This window comes from Armigeres subalbatus, chromosome 2, assembly GCF_024139115.2.
Source record: "Armigeres subalbatus isolate Guangzhou_Male chromosome 2, GZ_Asu_2, whole genome shotgun sequence".
Classification (NCBI taxonomy): Eukaryota; Metazoa; Arthropoda; class Insecta; order Diptera; family Culicidae; genus Armigeres; species Armigeres subalbatus.
The window spans coordinates 43467047-43491872 of NC_085140.1; the positions used below are offsets into that span (position 1 = coordinate 43467047).

At 41.2% G+C, this 24826-nt stretch overlaps 2 protein-coding genes across 2 annotated transcripts in view; one reads left to right on the plus strand and one right to left on the minus strand.

Annotated features, from left to right (window-relative positions):
* The window catches only part of LOC134214321 (5-hydroxytryptamine receptor 2A-like), a 388716-nt gene that overhangs the window by 254040 nt on the left and 109850 nt on the right, over positions 1-24826 (minus strand). The gene's annotated exons all lie outside the window — the stretch shown is intronic.
* On the plus strand, positions 136-1098 carry LOC134208946 (uncharacterized). The gene has a single exon (XM_062684915.1). The coding sequence runs from the start codon at positions 136-138 to the stop codon at positions 1096-1098; it is 963 nt and encodes a 320-aa protein (XP_062540899.1).

The following is a 24826-nucleotide window of genomic DNA, read 5'->3' on the forward strand; positions in this document are numbered from 1 at the left end:
TTTGATTTTTCCCATCCCTGGATAACGCATCACTGGCTCAATTCGGTTCCCTCCAGGTGGAAAACTTTTGTGGCGAAACGGGTTTCAGAAGTCCAACACCTAACAGCGAATGGTGTATGGGCTCATGTATCGGGCATGGACAACCCTGCGGACATTATATCACGCGGGATGGAACCTAATCAGCTTAAGGAGTCCACAGTTTGGTGGACAGGACCGCCATGGTTGAAGCAGCCATCATGCTTCTGGCCTCCGCTCCTACAAGCAGAATTACAGGAGCTTCCAGCTGAAGCATTAGAAGAACGATCCGTATCGTTACCGATTCGCACCCAGGAACCGAATCAGTTATTTCACCTGCGTTCGTCCTTTGCATCACTAGTTCGTCTAATTGCCCTGATCCAACGTTTCGTCTACAATATCAAGCCAGAAAACCACTCTCGTCGCAGATTAGGATTTCTACAAACCACTGAACTAAATCAAGCCATTTCATCATTGGTGCGTTTAGCACAAACAGAAGTGTTCCCAAACGAGATCGCATCAGTAGCTTCCGATGGACAAGTGAAGTCGACTTCACCTTTGAAGAATCTTGCGCCTGTTCTGAAGGACGGCATTCTACGTGTTGGTGGGCGTCTTAAAAATGCGTTGATTTCGGAGGACAGAAAGCATCCAATAATCCTTCCGGCTCGTCACCCGCTGACTGAAGCTATTATGGAGCACTATCATCGCAAATATCTACACGCCGGACCACAATTGCTTGTGGCAAGTGTCCGGGAGAAGTTCTGGCCGCTACGCATCCGTAACTTGGCACGGAGTGTGGTTCATTCATGCGTCAATTGTTTTCGATGTAAGCCTACTGTTCTGGAGCAACTCATGGGAGATTTGCCCCCAGAAAGGGTAACGCCTTCTTTGCCTTTCCTCAACACCGGCGTTGATCTATGTGGACCATTCTATTATCGGAAGAATCGCAAAGCAGTTTCTACTAAGTGCTATATCGCCATCTTCATCTGCCTTGTCACCAAGGCCATCCATGTAGAATTGGTCAATGACCTCTCAACGGCCGTTTTTCTCGCGGAAATACATCGATTCATCGGTCGCAGATGAAAACCCGAGGCAATCCACTGCGACAATGCTCGAAACTTTAGAGGAGCTGCTCGAGAACTAGCAGAACTAGCCAAACAATTCCACTCCCAACAACACCAGAATGCGGTTGTGAACCTCGCTTCAAATTCATTCCGCCTTGCAGTCCAAACTTCGGTGGGCTGTGGAAGGCGGCGGTAAAGTCGTTTAAGTAGCATTTCCGTTCGACTGTTGGCAATTCCGTTCTGTCGCAAGATGACTTCGTCCCATTGTTGGTTCGTATTGAAGCCTGCCTGAACTCCAGACCACTTACGCCGATCTCCGCCGACCCAAACGACCTGGGTGTTTTGGACTCCGGGTCACTTTTTAATTCATCGACCCATGACGTCCTTCCCTGAGCCTGACCTTTCCGAAGTTCCTCGGAATCGCCTCGATCGTTGGCAAGAGAACCAGGAGATCCTCCGACGAGTATGGAAACGCTGGTCTACGGATTATTTGTCTGGCCTCCACCCACGCACCAAGTGGACTCAGGTCCGGAACAACGTCGAAGTGGGCACAATGGTGCTCCTCAAGGATAACAATGTTCCTCCGCTGAAGTGGCGATATGGAAGAGTCACCCAAGTCGTTCGTGGAGCTGATGGCAATATCAGGGTCATCGACGTGAAGACAGCCGACGGAGAGTTTCGACGGGCCATATAAAAAAATTGCGTACTTCCGGTGCGCCCTGCGCATACCATGGAGGTTTCAGAGGCCCTCTAGCACTGACGTCTACCATCGCGGTATTATCATACTGCGCAACGATCGGAGGCCTTCGGGCCTCCGAGCCCTGTAAGTATTGTTTTTCATTGAAATTTAAAAAAAAAAACTAAGGAATGTTTTGTACTCCGGCATGTATCCTGGATCCATCGACGGCGACTCTATCCCGGTTCGAGTGCGCCCAACCCCGACGTCTAACTGGTGTTCCACTGGTTGAGCATACGAAGAAGGATGACCCTATCAGCAGCCGCCAAACCCATAACCAAGCCTAGCGACCTGATTCGAGCCTTAATGATGACGTTGACGTTTAGAAGAAGACTCAAATCAAACCAAGAGGAAAGCCGCCTGTTCGGAGAAGTAGCACAGTGATGACCGTAGTATTAGTGTGAGAAGTGAATCGATATTCGAAGTATGTATACACGATTGGTTGAAAGGCCTAACCTTTCAACGGAGGCCGGCATATGTTATCGCAAACCCTATCAATAACATCATTAGCATATAAGATCAATAGCAATCGCAATCAATCTGATCCCTGATCCCTAGCCTTCAGCTAAGGAGAAGAGAGAAGGTTCGCAGTAGCTCAATACTCTCGATTGCAAATTAAAACCTACTCTGAATTCGCATATATTGACAAGTTAGTTAAAATAAAACTACCAAACTATACACGTCTGTCATGATATCTATCGCAATAGCAAGAAGAGTGTCGAATTAAAAGAAATTAATCGGTAATAAAAGTGTTCGTTATTCCACCAATCCCGCCGCGTTGAAGTGTGTTACGAACTCCGAAACCGCCAAAGTGCTCCGCGCCAACAAATTTGTCATAGAAAATTTTGACGAATCTCCCGTGGAAACCCCGAAAAAATGTCCGTTTAAATCTCAGAGAATTTTCTTTGAAAATTGAAAAATAAAATCCACAAGAATTTTCTGCAAAAATGTGTGTCCTAAGTAAATTCCCATGATCATTGACACCACTTGATTGTAACTTTACAGATACGTATTTGCCCTAACAGAAAGACCGTATCGAAAGTCTCGTACTTCACTCGACTTAAGTATTAAATAGGTTAGAATAAAATCGTCTTACTACAAGACATATTGTTTCGATGAACTTCTGAAGATTCTCCTGGAGAAAAATGTTGGAAAAATCCTGAGAATTTCCACGGAGAAACAAACGTACTGAAAAAGATCCTTCACCTTCACCTGCTCACGACGCCGCCGATCAATCGCCGCTGCCTCTTAGTTTTCCTGGCTGCAGCTCATCCGTTTTCCTTAGTTGTTTTCTTTCTTATGAGAAAAAATTGGAGTCCAGAGCCTTGGTCTTTGCTTCTCCAACACCATTTAGCTTTTAGTATACTCATTGAGATGCCGAATCACCGAGCACCACAACAGTTTCCATCATTATAGAAAAATCACAGCCCCCAGCTCCGAGGAGCTTCACTGTTTCAACCATATTAAATGAGCATTGTACTTTAGTTTATTCTGCCACAATCGGGTTTCCATAACGTACGGAAAGAAAGGCTCCTTATCTGCACTTCAACACGGATCCGGCAAAGGTCGAGGTTCGTCTCCGAAGGTGACTGCCGGCTAAGGGCAATAGTGTTTGTACTCTGATAAATGCACGGAATAGAAAAAAGGATAAACGTGGCGCTAAAGTTCGCTCTTCAGGATAATTTATTACGCCTCTTCCTGGAGTGAGTGCGTTGTTGATGGCGGTGTCGTGGTGGTATGTAGCAAGCAACCTACATACCGTTCGCCGTAGCCGGTAGGAATTCTCGCCCTGGCAAACGAAGATGAATACTTTTTCTCACCAAGATAGCACCGAGTCACGAGATTGAAACAATGAGACGGAGTTGGGGAAACGGAACGCAGGAAAAGGAAGAAAAATAACCCCATCGTACGCAGGATTTCTGTCAAGTTTATTGTATAAAATTAACCATGAGTACGGTTGCTAACTTATGGCGATGCTGGATTCTGGGAAGCTGGAAATGGTGGCGGAGGTGGTTGCTTGAGAAATAAAGCGTTTTCATGGTAGGTTATAATGCGGTTTAAATAAATACCACAAAGTTGGATCAGAATGAGTTTGAATTTTTAATTTTCTATATTGGTTTATTCCAATAATGAAGGTCTTACGTCTTTTGATCTCGGCAGGAGCAACAAAGAATTTCGATAAAAGTTTTGGCGATACACATGAATGCTCATTAGAATTATTTTTCTTGCTAATAAGCAATCTTAAAATATTTAATTGAAAGTCGACTTTTTGCATATTTTATACCATTTTCATCATCCTAATAGGTTGTTCAACCTGTAAAGAAATTCGACTCTGTATTAGACCATTCGCAACAGAACGATTCCTAACAGAAAAACGATTGAAAATGAGGCATTTGACAAAGATTCACATCCAAACGACATCATCTGAAAAAGGTCGTTGTCATCGCTAAGACAGCTCTCAGAATAGCGCGTCTGAAGAATGTAGAAATCATCGAAACTGTCGTGCCAGGTTGATGATTTGTCATCTTCTGACAAAGTGCTATGCACCACAATCAGACACGTCTCCATTTCTCTGATGAACTCGTTTCGACGAGCTTCATTTCGCAGTTTATCTCGAGCAATTGCTTTCTTTCCTTGTTGTTGGCGATCCAACACAAAAGGGACGTTGCCAACTTGCAATTTGATGCTTCGTAAGTAGCTTCAAATTAATTCTCCAAACCCTAAAACATTCCTAAAACAAGACGCATGTTTCATGGCGTTGTTTTGAAGCGCTGCATCCTCCCGCTTGGCCAAGAAAAGCTGCTTGTCCAAATCAAAAAAGCAAGTCAGCCTGAAAGTTCTCCCTGCCGTTCACTCGTCGCAGTTTTTGTTCGTGGTTTTCCAATATATACTATCTAAAACCTGATGACGGTGGGAAAAAATATCGAACCGATTCACTGTCAATGGTATTGTATCTATCATATATGTTCGTTCATGTAATGTGCATTTTTTTCTTTGACAAGGTCAACATTTACGTAAAATAGATGAAACAAAAGAAGACAATTAACGGAAAATAATGCAAGTTTTCCTTGATGTGATTACTAAAACTATGAAATCCTTCCTCATATACCCTAAAGAATTTCCATTTCTATCTTTCTAAATAGGGGAAAAGACGACTTTGGCAGGTTTTGTTCTATTATTGTCAGGGGGGTTTTTGTCCACCAAATTCTATTAAAATTGGCCACAATATTCTTTGATATGCAAAGAATGTTTAGGCCATATTTGAGCATAATCAGTCATAAAAAAACCCCGACAATAATAGAACAAAACCTGTCTAAACCGTCATTCCCCCTATATAAAAACGTACCATACCCTTTCGATTTTTCAAGATCCTTGAGAATCAACAGAAAAGAAAAAAAAGAGAATAAATTGTGCCACCGGAAATACGCTGAATGGACTCGCAATATCATTCGTTGCAGTGCAGAGTATGAGAAGAACGTGATTCGCACTCTGAAAGTATGAACTGGAAGCTGCGTGAAACTTCAGAAAATTGAGTCGACAATGGATAGGAAAAAGGAGCTTTACCGCCGTTGACTAATGATGCCATCACACCTGAGGACCAACGCGAACAGATCACTCAATTTTAGCACGTCGTCGTCGTTAGACGGAATGTCTTCGCAATTTGCTCCTGTCTTTTGCGGTTCGCACCAGAGAAGTTGAATAAGTTTTCACAGACAAATAGATGCAATGCTGTAGGCACATCCGTTGCCTAATTTGCAAATGTTTAATGGCAAATATCGAAAGACTTATGAAAAAATCTTCTAATAATAAAACAAGAAAGTGAGAATATTCGATTGAGTATAATAACTCAAGTAGCAAAAACATGAATGTTAACAGAACATAATGGAAACAGACACAAACGTGTTATGTCGATTTATTGTCCATTCTGGAGTCCCATTGTCGCTCACTCCACAGTTACACAAACCCCTATCTGGCGACACACATCTGAAACATGTCTTATCTACCGGCGTCCAGTTGGTCGATGGCAGTGTGAGACCGGTGGGAATGGCCAACGACCAAAGTCGAGCTTGAAGTGGACAAACGGCGATGGCGACGAAGACTTATTGTGTATTCAGTGCGTCCCGGGTGCGATAAGTCCCATTTTTCCGGTTTTGTCACTTGTAGATAGGTTCACTGGCGCATGATGTGCCAAACGCACTATCCCCCGACTGAAACGATCTATTTTCTACTGCTCCCATTGCCGACCGATTTTCCGGACCATGGTCAATGCCACAATCAAACATGGATGACAGTTGCAGATGCTTTGATAAATAGAATGACCTTCCGCGTAAAACAGTATTTCATCACCGGTCTGATTTTGAGATAGTCATTTATTTATTATTATCACAACTATTTGTTTCCTCACAGAAAACTTGTATCAAATTTAATTTATTGAGGATCTCCAGTTATCGTCGTCGACGAAGATGTTGAATTTCTACCACTGGTTCGGATTCATTGAAGTTGCATGAAAATTCTGAAATATCTCATGGATCAATTTACAGCTGAGCAATTTGAGAATCACTTCTCCTGTTGCTGCCACAGTCTGCTACGGTGGTCGTCGCCATGAGGATGGGAATAATTTCCAAATGTCTTTTCCTGCTGGTTCAACTGACTGTTCGGAGTCGGTTGGATCTTATCGCTTTAATAATAATAATACGGTGCACGACGAACGGCGGCAAAGTGGTCAACTGCAGAGCGCTCTGCGTCGGGTTGAGAGATAATACACGCCAAATGATGGTTGAATCTGCTTGTTAGTTGCCAGTCTATCTCGGATCTCTTGGAGCTTTCCGAGGAAAGCGAGCACTGGGCAAACAGTTTCCAGAGGGAGATTGTGGCTTGGTTCACCCTTAGCCATAGGTTTCCAGCCAGCTTCTGGCACACAAAACCAAAGAACGAATCGCTCCAGCTATCATGATGGCAGAGAAAGGGCAAAATTGAATGATTTATAACCGAGGGACGTCAGTCTTTGCACCGGTAGAAGTGTATTTTTCCACAATGGACGTTTGCTCTCTTACGTATTTCTGAGATAAAAGAAAAAGTTACAACACTGCGAGTGCGATAGAACATGACTGCAGTCGTAGTCCACGTTTAACGATTGCGCAACTTTTGGGACGGGTTCCTAATCATCAATCGTGGGACCGCTGCGTATGGAAGAAGTTGTGACAACTGGGAGGTTCGGGTGTGTGTTTTTTTGCAACACGTCGACCCTTTGCAGTGACCGACCAAGGAGAAAATGATTATTTGATTTTATTGCTGGAATAGTTGAACCATTTATCATTCACTTACGGAAATTAATGATTTCCAGTGAAGTTGGTGTATAGGTAAACATAACCACGGATTTTTGCTTTTATTTTTGGAATATTTTGCTTAATAGAAAATTTGTTTATACGCGAAAACATGGTTCTTAACACCCAAAAGGCCAAGCTCCTTGAGAAAGCAATTTTTGATTTTGAAAAAATCATAACTTTTTTATTTTTTGTCCAATCTTGATGAAATTTTGACACAAGGTCCAATTTTTATTCTAGTTTTGGCTGCACACTGAGTTTTCAGAATTTCTGGATGGTTCCGAAATTATTCCAGATTCCCTTGGGGTACCAGCAAACTGGTGTTTGGGGTATTTCGCCAGTTACTCAATTTTTCTCCATGGAACCCATATCAAACAGTATGAAACAATATTGCCACACTAATAACGACTCTCATAGCGATTTTTCCGAAAGTAAGTCTTCCATACGGACATCCCCAGGAAGCTTCCAAATGTCCCCAGGGAACCTGTAAAGGGGACAATTTCGATTTTGCTCCGAAACATGTCGTGTGACGGCTCTTTCTTCACAATTTTCCATGAACATACTCGCTGTTGTTATAAAAGTGGTATATGGTCATATTGGCCACTCTTGTGATGCCCGGAATGCCCCCAGGGAACCTTTAAAGGGGACAATTTTGATTTTGCTCCGAAACATGTCGTGTGACGGCTCTTTCTTCACAATTTTTCATGAATATACTCGCTGTTGTTATAAAAGTGGCCATTGGTCAGTTTGGCCACTCTTGTGACGCCCGGAATACTCCCAAGAAACCTGTAAAGGGGACAATTTCGATTTTGCTCCGAAACATAACACGCGACGACTCTTTCTTCACAATTTGTTATGAATATACTCGCTGTTCTTACAAAAATGGTCATTGTACAGTTTGGCCACTCTTGGGACACCCGGAATGCTCTCAAGGAACATTTAAATGGGACAATTTCGATCTTGCTCCAAGACATGTCGTCAACTAAGGCGAAAGGTGCTATGGCGAAAAAAACAAATTTTCGTGTCAAGTCTGCTACTGAAAAAATGTACTATAGACCTGGGTGCTGCTGAAAGAGTCGTCTTTTTGATCTCAAGCGAGTAAAGGGGTATTTTGAAAATATTTCCATGAGCAAAAATATTTTGCAGTTACTTAGTTGTCAAAAATTTCTCGCTCTTAAGATTTATCTTTTCATGCTGCATGAGGGCGCACAAATACGCGATACTCGACAAATCGATTTTATTCGAACCTTCCAGCAATAGACTAAAAATCAGCTAAGGCGATAAAACCTGTAGAAATAATGTCCTCACAAGTACATAATTTATTTGAAAAAGACTCACAGGAATAAAATATGTTGTCCAAATACACAATATTCTGTAATATGTAACATAGACTGAAAACAAATTCTGTAATAATATGTTCAAGTTCATGAAAAGTTAGTACATACCCCCAACTCGATTTTCCAGCAGTCAGTTCAGCGGATACGGGCATCGAGTTTTTTTTAACTAATTGCATGAAAAGGTGCTTCCGTCGCAAGCAGTTTATCCTCCAACGGGATTCGAAATTCGAGTCTTTCAATCTGCAGGGTAACATTAATTATGTTTTATTTCTAAGACTGCAGTTGGTAGCGAGGACTAAATACGATATATCGTAAACCGTAACACACTACGTCAAAGTGATTACTGTGTTAAGGGAAAAAAATAGATGTATGTATGAATGCCATCATTATTTTCAATAAACTTTCACACAGTTCTGTTTTTTTCTTGAATATCTAAAACATCATAATTCTGCTTCTCAGATTCCCCAGTAAGGGTCTGTTCTCAAATTACGTAACGCTTTTGGGGGGAGGTCCAACTTGCGTTATACTTTGTTACACTAAAAGGTGGAGAGGGGTGGGTGCTACCAAATGTTACGCATAACGCGACTAAAAAATTTATTTGAATGTGTTTTTTTAATCACTGATTGAAGTAATTTCTGTTTATCGTTATCGTATATTGGCGACATAGCGGGACTGATATGTGTAAAAATACTAAAAGGACGTTGTATTTCTCGACACCACAATTTCACAAAACTATCTAAATGGTTATGATGGCAAATTCTATTTTCGTTTCTACTAGCTGCATTCTTGATATCCTTGATTTTTGATTATGTGCCGTCCCTATTCGAACAGTGTTCAAAAAGTACCAAAACCCAAATGCTTCAGAGAAGGAAAAAAAATATGCCTTCAAAATTTTACAGTTACGCGTTAAGTGGGGAGGGAGGGGTACCAAAATTGTTACTTTTTGTTACGAGGGGAGAGAGGGGTAAAAACCCGGATTTTTGCGTTACGTAATTTGTGAACAGCTCCTAAGTCCTGGTTGAAAATTTACTTTTCCTCCGACTTCAAGACAGCTTCACTAGTTCTTTAAACTATTTCTATGTGTGCACATTTAGATTACTCGAGGCTACTGCAAGCAGCGAAGGGCTAGTAGGATATCGTAAGGGACAATATACGGAATATCAGGTAGAAAAGACAGAATGCTTCATTACTTATTCAAAACTATGAAATAATCAGCCATTGGCTGTGATTTTACATTAAACATTCTAACGAATACCGTAATTCTACTTGCTTTCATATATACTCACGATGTCAAGCGTGAATTATAGCAAAGCCTGTTTCTATTTGTTCCTCTTTTGACTGGTGCCGCATCAAAATCAATGACTGTCATCGTCAAAATTCTTGGAATTCTATAATCCCATTGTATTGTATTATGTGGGCATCGATGAAACACAAAGTATTCGGTGATATATCATTTACAGCCTTTTGCAAATAGAAGCCGGTTGCGACAGTATATAGATGCAAAAGGGCTTGTTTTTATCTGAATTTTAAATCTTACTTTTCTTCGTATCGATACAATTTTCAAATCCAGTTGTCAAGCGATATTGAGATTGACCTGTTGTAAAAATGTAGAGCTCATTGGAGACGGATCTAGTCAACATGCATTCTGATGCCGACGAATTCGTCTGTGATCTGAACAGCGACGAAGAGATTTTTGAAGAGCATCCGTTTGCATACGAAGAGGATGAAACGACATTTTTTAACAAATCAGGAGATTTTAAGTGGACAACAAAGCGGCTTTCCAAAGTTCGTAAAAATGATGCAAAACTTGAACGTGACAAAAGTTTCAATCTAAGTTTAAGTAAAAGAAGTTCACCTAAAAAAGCATTAATGAAGTTTTTCGACGAGGAGACGATTGATAGGTTAATGCTATACACAAATACGTAAGCTGCTGCAAGGAGTGATACCAATTATCGTCCGTCGACCACTTTAATAACAACAGCGAGTATATTCACAAGAGTGGCCAAACTGACCATAGACCACTTTATAACAACAGCGAGTATATTCATGAAAAATTGTGAAGAAAGAGCCGTCGCACGACATGTTTCGAGCAAAATTGAAATTGTCCCCTTTACAGGTTCCTTGGGGCATTCTGGGCGTCATGAGAGCGGTCAAACTGACCAATGGCCACTTTTATAACAACAGCGAGTATATTCATGAAAACTGTGAAGAAAGAGTCGTCGCACGACATGTTTCGAGCAAAATCGAAATTGTCCCTTTACAGGTCCCCTGGGGGTATTCCGGGCGTCACAAGAGTGGCCAAATTGACCATAGACCACTTTTATAACAACAGCGAGTATATTCATGAAAAATTATGAAGAAAGAGCCGTCGCACGACATGTTTCGGAGCAAAATCGAAATTGTCCCCTTTACAGGTCCCCTGGGGGCATTCCGGGCGTCCCAAGAGTGGACAAATTGGCCATAGACCACTTTTATAACAACAGCGAGTATATTCATGAAAAATTATGAAGAAAGAGCCGTCGCACGACATGTTTCGGAGCAAAATCGAAATTGTCCCCTTTACAGGTTCCCTGGGGACATTTGGAAGCTTCCTGGGGATGTCCGTATGGAAGACTTACTTTCGGAAAAATCGCTATGAGAGTCGTTATTAGTGTGGCAATATTGTTTAATACTGTTTGACATGGGTTCCATGGAGAAAAATTGAGTATCTGGCGAAATACCCCAAACACCAGTTTGCTGGTACCCCAAGGGAATCTGGAATAATTCCGGAACCATCCAGAAATTCCGAAAAACTCAGTGTGCAGCCAAAACTAGAATAAAAATTGGACCTTGTATCAAAATTTCATCAAGATTGGACAAAAAATAAAAAAGTTATGATTTTTTCAAAATCAAAAATCGCTTTCTCAAAGAGCTTGGCCTTTTGGGTGTTAATAGCCCAACTATTCAGATTACGCCATTTATCATAATGATTATCGTGTTCAATATGACAAAGAAAATTGAATGGATGGAAAAAGGAAGTTACTCTTCACCATGATATTTATTACTAATAGATGGATGTTTGAGTGTGTTTACGATTAATTAAGATGCGGTTTTCAATTAGTGAAAGCTTATGATTATTCCTTTTATCTATGCAGGGTTTCTCTCGACCACGCATGTGGAAGCGCTATAATCAGCCCCATACTAATTTCCATGCAAATTTGAAACGGTTTATGCTGATATAGTTTTTATTCAAATCAGCTCAAATGTTTGGAAGGCACTCAGAACATGAGAGAGAATCAGATGAGTGTTGTGGTTCGCTGCAGCTCACCCACATCCAGCGTGTTTTTTTGGCAACAGCAGTAATGGCGATTGAAGATGATATCGGCGATATCGCCAATCAACTTCTGGTTCATGCGATACTGGACTCCGGATAAGAAAGTAGTTTCATTACGAAGCGGTTAAGTCAACACCAACGGCAATGAGTTCACTGAGATCGAGTGGATATTCGGAGAAGGATTCAAGTGCTACTCCATTCACCATTTTATGGAGGATTACCTTAATCTTTGAAGGTGCCCAACGACGCTTCAAAAAATCGCCCTGTATGACGCAGCCTTAACTGGCATTCCCAATTTTTTGCCTTTCTCGTGTAACTAAGTTGTACCGAAAGGCTATCATTTCACTCCGAAAACGAACTTTTTATAGAAGCCTCTGAGGCCCATAGTGTTATATATCAATCGACATGTCTGTCTGTCCGTGTGTATGTATGTGTGTACGCATGTGTGTGCACAAAAGCTATAAAAAACATTAGACAACTTTTCGTATAGTAATCCTTAACTGATTTTCTCGCAACAAGTTTCATTCGACAGGGGACAAAGCCTTGTTGATCACTATTGAATTTTATAACGATCGGTCATTGCGTTTAAAAGTTATGAAGAAAATGGTACATCGGACCATATAAACCCCATATAAGGTTGGTGTCTTAACTAAATGCGAGAAAGGCACCACCAACGCTAGGTGGATTAATCTGGTTTTTTTTTGTCGATTCACACTTTCGATGTGATTAGCTTGGACTCAGATCCAGCGGTAAAAACGCAGCGTGTTATCAGTGAAAACAACTTTATTCGATCCCTTAGGTTAGGACTTATTGCAGCTGTTCAGATACTTAAATAGTATTTATACAGCTTTTTGTGGATCATACGTGACGAAATTGAAGAACTATGGCAAGCCGCTACCTCTTTTTTTATCTATTGCCTTTATTTGACAGGCTCAGGCGTGTATAACTCTAAACGGAGCCGAGACTATGAGTTATATTTGAGGGGTCAAACGCAAAGGGGTGTAAGTGTCAAAAAGTTGTTTTTGAGAAAATGGGGCAAAGTTTTCCAATATTTTTTCGCTCCATACAAATTGTATGGAAGTTCAAAAAATTACTAATTTTCTGTGAATTTTTACATTTTCTATAAACATTATACAAACTATATCAACATACTGCCGCAAAGCTCGAGAACCAATGCATTTTATGCTGTACTCAACTCAATTTTGATCAAAATGGCACTTACACCCCTTAATGAACGTAATGAACTTAGTGCTTAATGAACAATAAGCTGCGATGCGGCTCTGCCCCAGTGTGGGGATGTAATGCCAATAAGAAGAAGAAGAAGATCAATATTATTAACAGTTAGTAAGGGGAAAGGGACATTGACCAAGATACTCGTGGAGACTCAAGGTTAGATTGCGTAATTTCAGGATGGACAGGATTGGGATTTTGGTTTGAGGTATTTCAGCTGCTTATACGGGTATTTGACGTCAAAAACGTTGTAACATATCGTCGTGCTCGAGTTGTGGTTCATCAGGGAGCATCTTCCGGATGGCCAGAGCTTCATGGTACACGGAACAATAAGACAAAGACAAGAAAAAAATCTTGAAAAGAAAAAAAAGGTGAAATGACTTTGATGTCAGACAAGCAAAGAAATGCATTGTTAGCCTGCATATTGTTTATTGTTTATTGTAGAATAAATCTACAGTCTTCTTTAGCCCCACGCTTTCGCAGTGTCTCTTCGTGAAGAGAGGGGCTCCAGATTAATAATTTGGCATCGGAGTTCGTAGCTGGGTAGGCGAAAAGGATCTCGCCATGTTAATCGCCGAAGGGCAAATCTTAGGAGCCGTCGCTGAACAGATTCCAATCATTCGGTACCATTCGTGTAGTGAGGATTCCAAACAAGCGAACAGTACTCCAGGGTTGACCGAACAAGTGAAGAGTAGAGCGACTTCAGACAATATATATATCAGAAAAGTTTTTTGCCATGCGGAAAATAAAGCCAAGTTTTCTGGACGCCTTATCGACTATATAGCAAATGTGCTGGCTAAACGTAAGTTGGGAATCTAAAACAACTCCAAGGTCTTTCACATGATTTACTCGATCGATTACTGTTCCCAGTAAACTGTACTGAAAATATATTGGTTCTTTTTTCCTCGTAAAGGTGATCATTGAGCATTTTCCAGGACTGATTACCATACGATTGAGGATGCACCAGTCGGCGAATACTTGAAGCTGTTGTTGAAGATTGTGACAGTCGTTAGCGGATCGTATTCGGAGAAACATTTTTAGGTCGTCGGCATAAGATAAGCGTGGTCCTTTAATTACAAGATTTATGTCGGTAAAAGACAGGAGGAAAATCAACGGTCAAAAACAGTCTCCAATAGTAACCGTTAGTTTCCGTCCTGTAAGATATGAGTGGAACCAGCGCAGCAGATCTCCATGGATACCCAGTCTGTCCAATTTAGCGATAGCTATGTCATGATTCAGCTTGTCGAAGGCTGCTGATAGGTCAGTGTAAATTACATCGGTCTGAGCGCGATCTATCATGCTATCCGTTATGTACGATGTAAGACATAGACATAAGACATTACAGTGCGATTCAAGCGGACCAAGCACTACTAATTCGAAGAGCTTGGAAATAGCACGCAAGGACGTAACTCAACGGTAGTGAATGAAGTCAGTATCATGTTTGTTCCCTTTTTTGTGGACAGGAAACATGTGAGCTGTCTTCCAGCAAGTTGGAAATTCTCCAGCAGAAAGTGATAGTTGGAACAGTTTTTGAAAAGGGCCTGCCAGGTACTCGATGTTTTTCTTGAGGAACACAGATGGGATACCGTCGGGTCCAGGATTGTAGGAGGTTTTTAATTGGTTAGCAGCGCCAACGATGCTTTGCTCAACCACGTCAATAGCACCCAGCGCATGATTATGGAGAGTAACATTGCTTGCCGCAAGATCAACTTCGTCAGGGTTTACAATTTCATTCGAAAAAACCTCGGAGAATTTAAAACGGAATAATTTACAGATCTGAAGGTGAGGAACCAGTTTCTTCGCCGAAGGTCATTGATGATGGTAGTCCGGATTCATTACGCTGCTCGTTGACATAGGCCAAAATGATTCAGGATTAGATTTCAATTTGCGCTGAACAACAACTTGTTCTCTTATACAGATGGTTAGGGTAGTATGTCGTCCTTTGAGCAAATCTGTTTTATGCTTCGTGTACTTTCGCAAAGCAGCTCGCTTCTTTGATTTCAATAGGCGTAGCTCTCGGTTTAGCCATGGGATCCGTTGTTTCTTCCGAAACTCTCTCTTCGGAACGTGTCTGTCGATAATGTATGTGAGTACGTTTGTGAAGGTATTGGCAGCAGATTCTACAGATGCGGTTCTCCCTGTTTCTAGAATACTATCCCAGTCCAAGGTACAGAGCAGGTTGGCTATAGAACGGTAGCCAGCTCTCCTGAAGTCGTGGTAGGCTGTCACGGGACAGCGGTTGAAATCACAGGGAAGTTGGTTATCGAGGGTGACGACTAGAGGAGGGTGATGTATTGATGATCTCACCAGCGGAGATGGAGCACGACAGATCGATGGAGCTACGTCATGTAAGGTAACGAAGCAAAGATCTATGAGTCCGTTGTTTCCGTTGACCACTTTATTGATTTGCTTCAACGTTTCTAGGCTGTAAAATTTTGTAAAATTTAATGTCTAGTTAAAAATGTTAAAGAGATGTTGCGGCCGGATGCAGAGTAGAATTTTCTGGTTCAGGATACAGAAAGCCATTGCCACAGGCAGGTTCTCCACGATATCACCTTGTCACGTGTGCGATCTGGTGGTAAGTATACTGCACAGATAAATAATGTGTGGTCTACTAAGTCGATTACTTGCTCCAAACAGCTCCAGAAATCTTTTTCGATCGGGCGAGCTCTAAGCTTTTGGTTAACAGCTATAAGCACGCCACCTCCAGTGGATTTGCGACTGTTATTCGTGTTGCGATCAGTGATCAGTTGCGATGATCGCCGATCACATCGGAATACTTCGTACCCTGTGCCAAAGACTGAATGAGATTTCGTTCGTAGGTCGAGCCAAGTTTCCGTGAGAACAACGACGTCATAGCAGCTATCAGAGATTGATAGACGGTACTCATCGATGGTACTATTCATACCGCCTATATTCTGGTAGTAAATTGCAATGTCAGCGCTGGACGAGGCTTCGTCGTGATGATTGTAAGATGGTCTTGTAGGTCCACTACCGACGGGCGAATACCGGACCGAAGAGTTCAAAAGCGGCACGTGTCCGGGATGATTTGATGGAACTGGGTAGGTAGCTGTATTACGTGTGCGGTCATCGGATGTACCGGTCATCGGAATATGACAGAGGTTGCCGGTTGTACTGAAAAATGGACCGTTAGAAGTCGATGGAGGCTCGTGAATGTGAAATGCATTTAAACATTCATCTCACCAATCAAAGTTGAAGAATGAGCAATTTTCAAAGAAGGAGTAATTACTATGCAACAATACTGTGAATATATAAATAGTACTGTAAGAGATAAAAGAGATTGTTGATTTGAGAAATAATTAAAACTAGTATTGTGCGAGATTTATTACCTTTGTTTCACTTTCTTGTCTTTTTCGACCTTTTGTCTCTTTCGACCTTTTATCTCTTTCGACCTTTTGTACCATTCAGCGCTTTGTCCCGTTCGACGTTTTGTCTTTTTCAACCATTTGTCCCTTCGACCTTTTGTCTTTCGACCTCTTGTCCCTAACCCAGCAGAGGTTACTAAATTTCGCCCGTTTTTGGACGAAGAAATCGATTACTTTGGCCCTTACATCATCGGGCAATTGCACGACATCCTACAGTTAAGCAGATTTTGCAGATAAGAGCAGGTTTTATTTGCCTTTGGTGGTTCATCTGGCTTATTGGGTCCTGTAAGCACTACGCAGATTTGAGCAAGGAGAGGTCTGTGTACAAACATTTCCTCAAACAATGACACTAATTTCGTCAGCGCTCGAAACTGGCTGAAAGACCTACTAGAATTACTGGAGAGATACGACCGTAACGGCGCCGAGAAATGATACTCAGCAGGATTGCATACTTTCGAGTGCCCCTACTTCGAAGCTTTTGGGAAGCGACTATCCGATCGACCAAGCACCATTTGCTGCGAGTAAAAGGTGAATCACAAGTATCGCTGGAGGACTTTACCACACTACTTGCCCAGGCAGTGGCTTGCCTCAACTCTCGAACTCTTACGACTTTATCTAACGTTCCAAATGATTTCCCAGTCAACACAACATTGTATATAATGCAACATAAGATGCTAAAGCGGAGGCGATATACGTACATGTTGTATGGGGAAGTACCTATATGGCCTCCACTTTAGCAGCTTATATGATATCATACGTTCTTGTGCTGACTGGGTTCGATCCTGGCCAATCCACTTTCTGATCGGCTGATCTCTGCAATCAATTCCGGAATCAGAATTAGGTGAACTTCTCTACAAGAGATGGCGCAGATAATATCTCTGCCAGCTTCAGGCAAGGACTAAAAGATGTCAACCAGCGAATCAAGTTCAGGTCGGCGGGCTGGTTGTTATCAAGGACGATAATCAGCCACCGATAAAATAGAGAATGGCCACCGATACAATAGAGAATCAGCGATGCTCACCAAAAACAGAAGGCCTTTGTAAAACGGATGTATACGCGGAAGGAACCACTCGCCAGGCAGAAAGCGTGACAGAATAAACAGTTGAAGCAAGAATGGTAGATACCAGGATTGGTATTCCAGGTCCAGGACGAAAAGAAAAAGTGGCAGCGAAAACAAAAGCAGAGTATTCTGGAGGCTCAACTGGTCTCAGAACAGAACATTCTTAAGAAGCGGGAAGCAACCCGCAGCCAATTTGGGAGCAGTGTTAGAACAGTCTAAGCTATGATATACGGTTCTTTCGGATGGACGGATAAATAGAAGGCCAAAGTGAAGGGTGGACTCCACTGGAGAAGTGATTGAACGGTCACACCACGAAAATGGTCGAGCATTTGTTGACCAACAATTTTCGAGGAGCGTGTCCGATGTGAACAGACCTGTTGGAAGCGAATGCCAGCGAATAAAGTGCGGATGCACACCGAGAGTGAAGGCGAATTTAAAGAAGAAACCAATATCAGCGAGTAATCGAGGCACTAGATGGTAAGCCGCCAGAGCTGGCATACCAGTCCCAACATGTTCCACTGTTTCCTGAAACGTTGGAGGCCAAGCATCTATTTATTAGCAGTTTTCAGCAAACAATGACGACAATCCTGTAAAATATGAAGCGGTTTCAGGAACTGTTTGCAAGAAGACACACTGGAAGTAGTCAAGAGTCGGCTCGATTTTTCGGGTTTCGGTTCCAGATGTGATTCGCGATCTTCGAAATTTATGTGGAAGGCCGAAGAGGTTGATGACGATGCTGCTGACCAATGTAAGGGTGCGTCTGCGCTGGGAAGTGATTGACTGGAGGCGTTCATAATCTTTGGAATCAAGGTGAGGCGACTATCTTGAAACTACACAGCTTAGAGACTATATTTTAACAACCCAATGCTAGTGCGGGAGTTGGTCGATAAACTGCTACTTAGCTGGACCTAATCCGAGCGTAGAAAAGTAAACCGTTGTTTAGAATCCCGGATATGTTCAGCATCTTCTCAGTTGAAGCATCAGCAAAGCCGAGCCTTCCTTGGTTTTTCCAAGATTGTAAGTCCGGTTGATTAGGAGGCATTCTGCAATGTTTAATTCACTGTCGGATGAATTCAAACGATCTTAGAAAATTTAGAATGTTCCACAACCAGAGGGAAAATCAGATTAGTTTGTGACATTTGGGGTAAGTAATTTGCAAGCCAACCCAACATCTAAGGAGAGCAGCACACTCTATGGCATTTCCATCTCGCCGAATGCCACTAGGCCGAACAAACCATTAGGCCAAAACCCATCTAGCCGAAAGGGTCGTTTGACCGAATGGGTCATGACTAAAATAAATACTCCCCCTAAACAATTAGAAAAATCCCATAAGAAAATAGAAAATTGCCAATAAAGAAATCAGGGTATAAACTAAATATAAAAATTGCACAAATAATGCAAAACTTCCATAAACAATTGAAAATTTTCCACAAAACAAAATAAAATAGCATTTTTAAAACCAAAAATTTCAATTATTAAAGAATTTTCCATAAGCAATCAAAATGTTCCACGAAAAAAAAAACAAAATTTCCATAAATAAATCAATATTAGCAATAAAAAATTACAAAATTTTCCACAAAATAAATATATTTTTTCCATAAAAAAAATAAAAATTTTACACAAAATGATCAATAAAGAGCAATAAAAAAAGAAAATTTACATAAAGAAATATAAAAAAGCATTCAAACTGTGTTTTTTTCCATAGATGACCCCTTCTTTAAAAGCGTTTAAAGTTCATGTAAAATTTCATCAATTTTGTATTTTTTTAATGGAAATTTTCTTATTTTTTATTGTTCTTTATTGATTATTTTGTGGAAAATTTTTATTTATTTTTTATGGAAAAACTATATTCATTTTGTGGAACATTTTGTAATTGTTTATTTGCTAATATTGATTTATTTATGGAAAATTTGTATTTTTTTCGTGGAACATTTTCATCTCTTTATGGAAAATTCTTCTTTTATAATTGCTATTTTTGCTTTTAAAAGTGCTTATTTATTTTTGTTTTGTGGAAAATTCTTAATAGTTTATGGAAATTTTGTTTTATTTGTGGAAATTTTATAATTATTTATTGTTCATACCCTGATTTTTTTAATGGCAATTTCCTAATTGTTTATGGAAAATTTCCAATTTAAAATGGAAATTTTATTTAGCTGCCAATGGGTCATTGAGCCGAATAGGACATTTAAATGAATAGGTCATTTGGCTGAATAGGTCATTTGAAATGTGAGAATTTAGGAATGAGAAGAGAGACCTTTCTCTTCTCACTCTTTATTTTTTCTTGTCACTGTAAAAAGTGAGAAGCGTAATATTAGTAGCGAGACGTCTCACTACCCACATCGCGCTACTCACTATTCACAGTGAAAAGTGAGGAAAGTGAGGCGTCTCACCTCTCACTCCCCGTTTCTCATTTCTCGCAGTAAAAAGTGAGAAAAGAAAAATGAAGAGTGAGGAGTGAGCCGTCTCTTCTCATTCCTAAATTCTCACATTTCAAATGACCTATTCGGCCAAATGTCCTATTCGGCCAAATGATCCTTTCGGCCAAACGAATTTTTAAAATATCGCATTTTGTTCAATAAATTATTTTACCAATTTCCGCCGACATCCTATACCTAAAAGAACGTTTAAAAAAATTAAAAATAAATGTTCAGTACCACGGATTGAACTCCTGATAAATCTCAATTTCTTATTTTCAAGACCTGATCACAAAAGTCCACTCGTCAGTATCTCTATGAAAAATGTGAACGTTACAAACGAGCCATGATTGAAGCAACTTGGGGATCAAACTAGAAAATCTCGAAAGATCGTAAAAAGTGCAACATTTTTGCTTTACAACTGTTTGTTTGCAACTGATGGTTGTTACAATAAACGAGACTAGTTCCCCTTAAAAGCAGTTACAACAGCCGCCCCTGAATGGCTGAGCATAAAAGTCCACCATAAACTGCAGCTTTAGCCGGTTGAACTTTCTCATTTCGGAAAACTCCGTCCGCGATGCTGCGCTGGCTGCATCCAACGCTGTTTCCGATTGTGCGCTTCTGTGTCAAAGCCTTCGAGAGCGTCAGAACGACGTGCAGCGCAATTTTAATTTCAAACAATGTTGTCTACTTGACGATCCCGCACCATCCGGGTCCGGACACAGCCACTACCTACTGCTGGTTGGCGCTGATGGAATAAATGACACGCTAACCAACGACCAACGAACGGCACAGGCGACCTCCTCTCGCCGGTTTTCCATTTTTATTAAAAACCGACCAACCAGACCTTTTCACTTTCTTTTTAAAAAGATTACTCTACCGCATGGGCCCGGGATGGGTCAACCTACTGCCACTTACCCTTTACCCTTCTTCCCGTGGTTCGCCGGAGCAACTGAACGTCGTATCTTTTTCATATTTTTCGCCGTTCCATCTTTTGTTTTGCGTCGTCGTCGAGGGGTTTTCAGCTGCAAATCAAGAACCGCCCCAGCAGCCCCCACCCGCCCAGAACGCAATCACGTCCGCTCGTTATTCAAAGTTCCATAAGCCGAATGACACGAGGGCGGCGAGATGCGGCTATTGGGGATTTCCTGACCTCCTTTCGGCTGCGGAGCTCAAGGCGCACGATAGCAGTAGGGTTTTGGTCTGATTCGGGTCGAGAGCAGCCTGCAGCAAGATGATAAGCTTATGAGTTCATGAAATGATTCCCCGATAAGGCGGGAGATGGATTTCGGCTCTTCAGAGCTGCGGGATCATTCAGAGGCTGACTTATGCAGATGAACGTTTTAAATTTCGGAAAATCGCTCACTGAAGTACCCGAGGCCAATGAGGGCCATCTTTTATGAATGCTGAAGGGGTGGTGGCTCGGAAAGATTTCCTTGTTTGATGATAGCGTCATGATTCTGGTAATCTGGCGAACGGACGAAATGCGTAGCACGTAATCATCGTCTACTTGAATTCATATCGATTGGTAGCGTTGGTTTGCGGGTTTGCGGGTTCGCTTCGAATTGTAATCAGTTTAAACACGAAATCAATGCCATATTGCCATGCTGGTTACAGGGTCTGTAGATTTTGGTTCCTCGTGATAATAAGAAACGGTAGAAGAGATGCATAATTTTCTTTTATATTATGCAAGTTAGCTAACACAGCTGGCTAACGACATCTCAAGATTGCAGAAATTTAAAATAAAATTGATGTTTACGTTCAAAAAAAAGCTATGGCATCGAATGGTCTATCATATACAAGTGCCATGAAGGCATTTTTTTTCGTGTATTTGGTTTTGTAAGGATATCGATAAGGCGTATGGTCACAGAGGCATTATGGGCCCCAGTGTGAGTAGGGCCACTAGCCCGAAAGCTGTTCTTTCGCAAACCATTTGTAATCTAGCCGAAAAATCATTTGGCCGAATAGTTCATTTGTTCGAATAGGATACTTGGCTAAATATTTCATTTGGCCGAATAAGTCATCTGGCTGAATAAGCCATTGGATCGAATAAGTCACCGGGAAAAATTGCCTAAAATGTCGTTTGGCCGAATAGGTAATTTTTTCCAAAAAATCAGTTTGGTCAAAATGGTGGTTGACAGGAAGGACCATTTGGCCGAAAATGTCATTCAATCAAATAGGTCAGACGGCCGAAAATGTTGTTCAGCCAAAAAAGTAGTTTAACCACAAATCAATTTGGATGAAAATGTCTTTTGGGACCACTTCGCCAACCAACGATATAATCGTGTGAACAATAAACTTTTCAAATCGTATCAACGAAAAACCCAGCAAAAACTTGGTCGCATCCTAAAAAGATTTTGAAGCTATGTGAACAAACGACGAAAAGAATCTGGTCTACCAACAGTCATGACGAATGGACTCATAGAACAAAAATTTACGAAAGGTATATGTAACCTTTTCCTAAAGCAATTCTTCAGTGTACTTACTGAACAACTATCACAGCAAGATGCTGCCAGCGTAACCCTCCATCCTCCAGTCGGTCAACATCCTTTTGTCATAGCAGCTGCTCGTCGCTAAACCATCTACCAGTTCGGGCACGGATGGTATTCCTTCAACTATTGTCAAGAAATGTTCTACAAGTTCGTCGTTTCCTTAGTCAAATCTATTTAATTTATCCTTACTTTCAGAAATTTTCTCGGAATATTGGAAAAAATCATACATTTTTTCAGTTTTCAAGATAGGTAATAAGCATGAGGTTCAAAACTATCGTGGCATAGCAGCGCTATGTGCCATGTCTAAATTGTTCGAACTAGTTGTTCTGAAGTTCCTATCCTATAATAACTACATTTCTGAGGATCAACACGGTTTTGTTCCAAAGCGATCTACAAATACTAACTTGATGATCTATTCTTCGATTATTATGCAAGCTTTCTAGATAGGACAACAAATCGATTCAATATATACTGACTTCTCATCAGCTTTTGACAAAATCAATCATCAAATCGCTGTCGCTAAATTTGAACGACTTGGATTCTTTGGTTTCATTCTCTGTTGGCGCCTTTCTTATTTGGGAAACCGTAAAATGGCGATAAAAAATGGCGACTGTGTTTTGTTTTTCGCTGTCTTGGTCCCTTAATTTTTATAGTTTACCTGAAAGACATTGACTTGCTATTCAAGTGCTTTAAACTATCATTTGCCTATCATTAGTCATCAATTATTTTGGATCGTAAACGGTGTTCAAGATACACATTCTTTTGTAGTTTGGGCACCTTATTATCAGAATAATATTTCCGTATTGAATCAATCCAGCGTACATTTTTAAGGTTCGCTTTACGTCATCTCCTGTGGAGCATCCCTGACGATTTGACTAGTTATGAGGGCCGCTGTAGCTGGATTGAGTTCGATTTACTAAGCGTCCGCCGTGATACTGCCCGTGCGTTATTTATAGCAGACCTTTTGCTTCTGAACATTGACTCTCCTCCTCTTTTGTGACAGCATAATTGCAACGTCAGCCCACAAACCTTCGTTCTAAACTATTCTTTTTCCTCCGCGGTTTCAATCGCTGCTCAAATGAATAAGATTTTTAATTGAGTCTTAACACTCTTCGGAAAAGGTTTTCCCTCTGCAGTAATTTTTAAAGTAAGTCCTTCAATAATTTCGTGGCAACTTCCAGAAGGAATTTTCGAAGATATTATTAGAGGATCAACAGTCATCGAGTGAACCAGGTAGACCAACTGGCTACGCTTCGGCCATGGAACTCGGAACTGTTTCATGAAGTCGATGAGTGTGAGCATGTGAAGTTATGTGAAATGCGCAAGAATTCCTCTTCCAAAAACCGTTGAAACCGGAAAACTCACCAGTGAATAGCATGTGGCTCATCTGCGAAACTTCATATCCCGTTTACACCAGATGACACTTTGAGCTAAATAAAAATGCCTTCTAAGGTGGGTCAGGTCAACTGGAACTCTTGCTCGTCGGTCTGGTGAACTGATCGCTCAAAAGCAAAATAATCGAGCTTAGCGGCTTTTCGAAGAGAAGGAAATCGACGAGGTGTTCATCATCGCAAGCCACCTGAAACTCGAGGTAAGTGCAACAATTCCAGATTTCAGGTTGAGTCGGACAAACTCCAGAGGGGGGAAAATGCATTCCCTTACAGAACAACATGGTCTGTCATATGCTTCAATCTAAAGTGTGGAGTGGAAAATATCGTTGCTTCACACAAGCCAAAGTCGGTGATGGTACATCGGATGATCTACAAAGATTCATCGTTAAGGCCACACTCCTGAAATGGTAGTTAATCATCAAACATGAAGCAACTCTCACTCCAATCAAAATGGCGTGGTCTGGTGCAACGATTAACTGAAGGGCCAAAACACCACCTTGAGCACTGACAGTTCACACGATTAACACGGTATGTGGCCCACGTATCACTTGGCATCTTCATCACCAACATGGACTACTGCATCTCCCAGCCGATAGTCTACCAGGAGTTCTGCACGGACCGATATCTACTAGTATCCAAAATTTGGAACTTGGTGAGTCGGCGCCAGCTATCCTGGCAAAACTATCGACTAACACAAATCAAAAACATCGACTAACACACATAAGCAAAATAAGGTCGCGGCCGCAACCACTGTCTCGTCCAAGATGAATACATAGCTAGGTGTTTCAATCTGCCCAATTTACGGACGAGAAGAAGGCGGGGGTGAAAAATTCCAACTCAAGGGAAAAAAGAGACGGCAATACAATTTAACTCGGACACTTAGTAGAATACAACGAGCGTGTAGATCCTAACTTATATGTCAAATAATCATATTTTTCGTCCTTTGGAATCAATTCAATCACTATTTCGGTGATGTTAGTTGCATCATGATCAGGGAATCATTTTTTGGAATGCGCATGCGAAACAAGCGACAAAAGAGAACCAACGACAAAGCTTTGTTTTTG